At 34.5% G+C, this 8,322-nt stretch overlaps 1 protein-coding gene across 1 annotated transcript; it reads right to left on the minus strand.

Moving 5' to 3' along the window:
• Nucleotides 1–1,961: 1,961 nt before the first annotated feature.
• On the minus strand, nt 1,962–7,733 carry LOTGIDRAFT_118738 (hypothetical protein; the record flags this gene model as incomplete). Its single annotated transcript, XM_009056738.1, has 11 exons — nt 1,962–2,180; nt 2,769–2,940; nt 3,166–3,309; nt 3,664–3,817; nt 3,917–4,083; nt 4,603–4,632; nt 6,163–6,250; nt 6,485–6,529; nt 6,747–6,854; nt 7,340–7,414; nt 7,670–7,733. 11 exons carry the CDS (start codon nt 7,731–7,733, stop codon nt 1,962–1,964), a joined length of 1,266 nt encoding a protein of 421 aa, XP_009054986.1.
• Between the last annotated feature and the right edge of the window lie 589 nt (nt 7,734–8,322).

The following is an 8,322-nucleotide window of genomic DNA, read 5'->3' on the forward strand; positions in this document are numbered from 1 at the left end:
TCTCCTTCTGAATCTGATGAGGAACTAGAGTCTGGTCGAGATGACACAGCTTTTGAAGGCTGATGTGCCTTTGTGCTGTTATTCTGTCCTTCTGGATCTCTGCGCAAAGCAGCTGATGTTTGCACTCTTGAAGATCTTTCTTCAGAGGAGGAACTATCGCGTTTCTCTTTCTTTCCATTCTTATGTGCCGATGCTAGTTTGGTTGGTGATTCTACATCAGAAGACGAGCTGTCCTTTCTTTGCCTTTTGGAGACTGTCTTGTTTCTAGATGATTGTTGATGAGCTCCTTCCCTTCTATGATTGTCATGCCTACTTTGTCTATCTTTTGACTGACGTCTGTCAGCAGAATGATCAGATCTCTGCCTCTCCAATGATTTTCTTTGTTCACTTTGTCTTGTCTTGTTATGTCTGTTGCCTCTTTCTTCAGAACTGCTATCATAACTCGAGTCTCTTTTTTTAGAAGATTTAGTTTCATTTCGAGATCTGGAGCTTTGATCAGTTCTGCCTTCTGATGACTTTTGTCTGTGAGCATCAGGAGAAAATTCATTGGATCTCCTGGATTTCTTCTGCTCAGGGGAACTTGAGTCATGACGTTTATGTAACATGATGTTTCTGTCAGGAGCTTTTCGATCATTTTCACTGCCACGTCTTTTTTCCAAAATCCTCTTCTCAAATGAACTGTTGAAAGAGGTATCATGAGAGCTTGAAGTTTTATTTTCTTCTTGTCTTGATCTGCGCTCATTTGCTTGGTGCCTATCATCTGACCTTTGACCTCTATCTCTTGATCTTTCTCCTCTATCTGACCTTTGACCTCTTTCTCTTGACCTATCCCTTGACCTATCATTGAATTTTTGACTTCTGTCAGCTGATCTTTGACCTCTATCATTTGACCTTTGCCTTCTGTCCTTTGACCTGTCTCTTGATTCGTATCGCCTATCTTTATCTGAAGTTTGCCCTTTATCACTGGACCCTTTACTCCTTTCATCTGGCCTTTGATCTTTGTTATCTGACCTATGACCTTCATCTCTGGATCTGTCCCTTTGACCTCTATCTGATCCTTGACCTCTTTCATCTGACCTTTGACCTCGCTCATCTGACCTTGGTCGTTGTCTGTCTATTGACCTTGACCTTCTGTTATCTCTAGAATCAGTATTGCCGCGTGAACCTAATCTAGAATGAACTGCTCCTCTAAGGGGTGATTTATCCTTTCCATGAGATCCCGACTGACCCATATCAGCCAGAGACAGGAGTCTCTCACCAATACTTAGTGTCCTTCCACTTCGACCATGAACTTCACCACCACTTCGAGCCCGATCAAACTCTTCACCACTTCGTCTAGAATGATCACTACGATCAAATGACCTATTGGGTTGTCTCCCTTGCTCAGCTCTTCTGGCAGTCTCCATTTCTTTTTGGATTTCATCTTCTTCACCACTGTCCTCTTCTGAATTTGACTGATCTTCAGCTTTCCCATGCTTCTTGTGTTTTTTGTGCTTTTTGTGCTTCTTGTTCCTGAAAAAAATTACAATTTTATCATCTTTCCACTTTAAAAACTAATTAAAGCAGAAGTTTGAGGAGAAAAATCGATTGTAGACAAACCGTATTTCTGAAGATTCCGATCTTTAATCATAATAAATATTGTTTTCATTTATACACTTACTTTTTATCTTTTTTACTTTTATGTTTGTGTTTCTTGCTTTTCTCTTCTGCTTCACTGAAAAAAAAAAGAGCAAGTGAAAGACAAAAAACAAGCTAATTAAACTTAAAAGTTTGTGTTCTAGATAAAATTCAGAATTTACCAGTTTGATTTGAAAGCGAATAAAGTCTTGCTGATGTCTAGTTCCACAAACAAACTTTAAGCCACAACTTAAAAATAGCACTTGACAATGTATTCCCTGGTCAATAACTGTCAAAATATCTTAATGAATATCTCAGCGGATATCATAAAAAGATATTTTTTCTTACCCTTCAGCAGCTGCCTGTGTTTGTCCAGATTCAAATCTCTGACTCAACATATTTCTTGCATCTTGGGTGTTTTCTCCTGGCCCCTCTAATTTGTCCCCTCTTGTCCACCTTTCCTTCTCTGCCTTTTCTTTTTCAACCTGGTCTAGGGGTTTTAATCGACTTTCTTCTCGTCTCCAATGTGGTGGAGTCCGACTTCTACTTCTTGAGTGAAATCTCTGTAAAAGTGATCAAATACATGTATGTAACTTTGTCATCATTTTCCAGATTATGCGTTGGAAGATGAGGTTTAAAATCATAGGTGTCCACATAAGCAGCTTAAACATCTTAATCTTGGTCTCTTAACAGTAAGACATAAATCAGATAGTAAAAGCAAAAACAGTTTATGCTTATCAAACTATTAATTTGATTCTTGTCAAACTGTTATTTTGATTCTTGTCAAACTGTTATTTTGATTCTTGTCAAACTATTAATTTGATTCTTGTCAAACTGTTTTTTTTGATTCTCGTCAAACTGTTATTTTGATATTATGATTCTTGTCAAACTGTTATTTTGATTCTTGTCAAACTGTTATTTTGATTCTAGTCAAACTGTTATTTTGATTCTTGTCAAACTGTTATTTTGATTCTAGTCAAACTGTTATTTTGATTCTTGTCAAACTGTTAGTTTGATTCTCGTCAAATTGTTATTTTGATATTTTGATTCTTGTTTAACTGTTATTTTGATTCTTATCAAACTGTTATTTTCATTCTTGTCAAACTGTTATTTTCATTCTAGTCAAACTGTTATTTTCATTCTTGTCAAACTGTTATTTTCATTCTTGTCAAACTGTTATTTTCATTTCTTGTTTTACGTACCATAGTTCCTCTTCCCTTTATTCTCCTTCCTGTACTAGAATAGTGAGCTCGTGAGCGGTAAGAATATGGTTGAATGTCTCTTCTCTGTCCATAACCTGGTGGGGAACGTCTACCATTCTCTCTGAAAATAAGTTTCAAATTATACTTGATACTTGGAAAATAGAGTCCTATTAGTCTCTATTAAGAAAATATTTTGGCAAAATTTTACATCACAAGACTTTAATTGATTAATTTCCAAATACCCAAGTATGCTGTCTGAGGAGTGAGTCTACCAAGTACGAAGAGTAAGTAGATTTACTAAAACAATTAGTCAGTATCTAGTCAGGTAAAATGGCAAGTTACTCACTGGTTGGGATCATCAGGATTTTTAACTCTATCCCTGGACAGGAAATTATTTGGTATGTCAGGTATCTCATCTGGACGTATATCACCAAATACTGTCGTTATTTTATCTTTCTCTCTTTGTTTTTCTTCTTTCTCAAGCTTTTCTCTACAAAATATAACTTACAAATAAAATTTGCCTCAATATGAGCATCATAGACTTTTTCAAGTTTCAATGGTTACTAGATATCAAAGGTGAAGTCCACTCAGCTATGCTTCATATTTTCTTCTGTAAAGGTAGGAGGGGGTTGAAGGAGGTTTGATAGTTCAACTGCCACCCTAATACAGGATTTAACACAGTCTTATTAACCTATATTAAACTAAGCTTGCTAAACTTGCTCAGTTTGTGGGCGTGGAATCTCATTCTGACCAATCAGATTGCAGTTAAAGTAGAACCACTTCATGCTTTACCAATCTTTCACCTAGAATATGAAAATAGAAATTACATTTCATATCAACCTACTTTTCTTTGTTGGCTTTTTTCTCCTTCTTTTTTCTTTTGGAATCTTTCTTCTTATGTTTCTTTTTACGTTTTTTCTTGTTTTTGTCCTCTGCAGAACTGGACTCTGTGTCTGAGGAACTGGATGAATCTTCTGTCCCTGAACCTTCCTCTTTCGCTTTCTTGGCTAAAAATTAAATGGAATTTTATTAAGCGAATGACATTTGACATCCTGAATTCATAATCTTATTTTTTGCTTCTGATTGAAAATAGAGACAAAATGGCTGAAACTGCATACCTTTAGCTTTAAGTTGAAGAACTAACTCGCCACAATTAGAAATCTTAATATCTTGAGTTGGTCGACTTTTAGAATCAGTGGCCTGTGCTTCCATTGTTTTCACTATTTCTTGTCCTTTTATCACCTGACCAAATACCACATGAATACTGAAATAAATAATGAAACCATAATTCAACTTGAGCAGTCATATAATCATCTTCACAATGTCATGCTATTACGAACTACGTCTTAGACCTTGACGGCAATAGCCATCTTTCTTGTATCAAGGAATTTTCTAAATGCAATGATTTGGTTCCATTGTTCGCTAGAGAATACAACCAATCAAAGTAATCGACAGAAAATCAGTTAACAATACGCAAGAATGTTAACCGTCTTTCTGTCAAGGGTTCTGATTGGCTGTATTCTCCAGCAAATCCCTGCATTTTGTGCTACAAGAAAGATATAAGACAAAGTTTGTAATAACTTGACATTGTGAAGTTGACGTATGGTGAGAATAAGCATATTCCAAAATAGATTAACCTAAAAACATAATATATTACATATATTTGACATAGCCTGACAACCCTGGTCGTACGGACCATATTTGTCTGTCTACAAATTCATTATACACTAAATGTTTGATATTTTGGTGGTGCCTTTGTAAGGCTAAATTTTGAGCAACTTACCCATCCAAATGTGGAGCTGGCTTTGTTAAACTTTGATTATATGAAAAAAAAAAAGAAGAAGAAGAATCAAATCCCTGTAATACCTACTACTCAACCAGTTTTAATCAATATTAGACCAAACTTTCATTCTGTTTTTTTATTAACTGATATTTTTACTAAACCACTCATGCTCAGAATACACTTTTTGTTCGTGTCACATAATCCCAGTGCTGGAAAGGTAAGAATTTGTTAGATTGGTTGGTGGTGTTATGATTCAGAATGAAAGTTATATAGAGAAGTTTATAAGATCCTAACTGGAGTGGTTGAGTAAAAATAAAACCTAATAAAAATGAAAGTTTGTTCTGATTTTAATTAATCTGCTACATAACATCTTCACAATGTCAAACTATTATGAACTTTGTACTTATACCTTGACTGGAAGTATGTAAATGTAGCAATTTAATTGGAATATCAGCCAATCGGAGGCCTCAACAGAAAGTCTGTGAACAGAAAGCCATAATTCATAATGTTTACAGCCTGACAGGGCTGACTGTATTGACTGTATTTGCTAGCATATAATCCAATTAAATCACAGTATTCCAAGATACAATTCCTGTCAAGGTATGAGTACGAAGTTTGTAATGGCTTGACATTGTGAAGATGTAATACAATATAACAATATACTTTCAACACAATCAAGCCCTGTTTCACAAAACTTCTAACAATCTTATTGGACAACCCTTTTCAAATTTAATAGTATTAACCAAAGGAATTAAAGTATTTATTAAAATATGAAACAAAGTTTTTGAGAAAAATGAACATTGATCAAAATGTTCAAATGATGGACACAAAAGTATTAGTTTGAGTCTACTTACCATACCTAAATAAATAAATAAAAATAAAAACACCATTATTTATTTAAAAAAAAAAATTCAAATAAAGGAACATAGCAAGTCTTTTGATGAAATTTAAATACACAATTCTAAGATCAATGGGAAAACTAATTAGGTTTATCCATAATTTTCTTTGGCATCAAGAGTGATAATTTATAAAATGTTCTTTAACAGTTAAGTTAATGAATCAATTTTTAAATAACCAGCAAGTCATTTTTATCCGTTTTTTATCTTCTAGAGATTAAATTCGGTGTGTATCGTTACCTGTTTTCGTAGCAAAGGCCTCATTAGATGACTCTGTGTATATGTAAAAATATAGAAAATTAACATAAGCATCTAATTGCATCAATTTTTTCACATATAACAATACCACCATATCTTTTTAACCATATACCAGCATACCATTTTAATCATTTCTACGTTCAACGTAAAAATTTCGTAACCATTGCCTAGTGACCCAGGCCATATTGTTGGCATGGATCCTGATCATGCAGAAAATCCCATATTTCTGGGATTAAACTGCAATCATATTAACAAAATTCATGGGTTGATGAACCATACTAATGGCTTGATGAACCACATTAATGGCTTGATGAACCACATTATGGCTTGAAGAACCACATTAATGGCTTGATGAACTACTGTACCAAGTTCATGGGGCGACGAACTGGGCTAAAGCAATACTCACATAAAAAATTGAGAACCGTTTGTATTTGTGCCACGATTTGCCATGGAGAGGAGAAATTCTTTATCGTGTTTCAAGATGAAATTTTCATCTGGAAAGAAAGGACAAAGATTGAAAATCAATCTGGTTTAGCCAAGTAAAGATATGAAGTGAACATCTAGGCTAATTTTTGGAATGTGAAACTGAGAAGTCTTTTTTGTTTTAAAACAGTAGAAGTGAATGAAACTGTACAATACCGTTTTGAATCAGCTCCAAATGTGCACAAATATCTTTCTCGACTATTTAGATCAATGAATACAGTAGTAATATAAAATTTTGAACTCACCAGGAAACGTCCCTCCATAAATTGATTCACCCCCAGTTCCATCGCCTGCAATAACAAATAAAGACATATTAGAAATGAGAACTAGGTGTAAATGAAATAAAACATCATGTACCTGAACTGGTTGCTCAGTTTGGAAAGGTTAAAAATTAGCTAATAAACATCATTTACAATGGATAATATGAACTCCTTGAAGAAATTTCACTGATGAAAAACTAAGTCATAAGGATAAACCAATACATTTTGTAATAATAGAAGCGCTTACCTTTAGTGAAATCACCACCTTGTATCATGAAATCTTTCACTATACGATGAATTGGAGATCCTTTATAATGGAGGGGCTTGTTACTCTTCTCAGATACCCCTTTTTCTCCTAAAATACACATAAATATTGTTAGACTGAATATAAACTCAATAAAGTGTGGGGTGGGGCTTGTTAATATTTCAGATACCCCCTTTTCTCCTACAACAAATTTAGCTGGCCTGTTAATACACTTAATAAAGGGTGGGGTGGGGCACATTACTGCCCTTTTCTCCCACAGCCACAATAGATGCAGTAGACTGAATATTATAATAAACTCAATAGAGGTTGGGGTGGGGCTTGTTACTATTTCAGATATCCCTTTTCTTCTATACAATAAATGAAGCTGAACTGATAATACACCTAAAAAAAGGGTGGGGTGGGGCTTGTTACTCTTCTCAGACACCCAAAATTACATTATGAATAATAGCAATTATGGTAGAATATTGGGCTGTTATTTCATTTCAACTTAGGACTAAGTCCTCCTGTTATAAAGTGGTCATTTGCAAACTTTAGAAAGATCAAAAAACTGTTGTGAGCAGAAACAGGAAACTTACCAGTGCATAAAGCTCTGAAATTTTCACAAGTTTTAGGGCATTCATCTGAGAACAGTTCAAAGATTATTCTCCCAGCTGAAACAAAAAATGAAAACCAATTACATCATACAGAATATTTATGAAACATGCAAAATGTTTATTTTTATATTTTAAAAATTACTGCAGTATTTTTCATGTAAATTCATATAAATGTCTTTCGCTTGCCTGTCACCTCACATGACGTATTGTTTGACTATGAACTCACTCTACTCTTATTTCATAAGTCATGATTATCTTCTCTCGTCCACTTGAAAATTTAGAGAGATTCTGAAATGGATAATTGATGCTTACCTGGCTGTCCACCGAGTTCTACATCAAAGAAACATCGGGGACGATATTTTCCTCCCACTGTCATTCTGGCTGAAAAAAACAAATTAAGTTAGTAATGTCAACAGTAAGTGAATATGTTTGAATTCTATGAAACCAAATTTGAAAATGGCTTTTTTAGGTTTACTTCTACCGCAGACTGTAGACTTCATTTCTTTGATTGATGCAATACAAACTGGTTGATCTACATGAAAGAAATATTGGTTGATGTGCTTTACAACTATTGAGTACAGTTCGAACAACTAGCCGAATTCTCAAAGAGGATGAGGGGGTTTGTTTTTTTGTTTGTTTTTTCTTATTTGTTCATTCTCTTGCTTGTTTTGGTTTGTTCTGTCTTCACTTCTGTCTGAAACTGCTCAGAAAATCTCTATATTCAATAGAATCTTTCAAGTTCGGGACTCTGTGAAGCAAATGCTTACATTAATGTGGAGTTATTAATGAAAGGAATGGAGTGTTTTTGCATTATTTATTATGCTTTACCTGGCACGTCCTTCTTTCTGTAAACCGGAAATAACTGTGAGCCGGTGTAGGGAGACAACTCTGTTTAATATTGATTATCGCCCTTGTAAATACTTTTCCGGAAATAGATACTAAGGTCAAAAAGTATTATCTGGAAA

This window comes from Lottia gigantea (assembly GCF_000327385.1).
Source record: "Lottia gigantea unplaced genomic scaffold LOTGIsca_29, whole genome shotgun sequence".
NCBI classification, from domain to species: domain Eukaryota; kingdom Metazoa; phylum Mollusca; class Gastropoda; family Lottiidae; genus Lottia; species Lottia gigantea.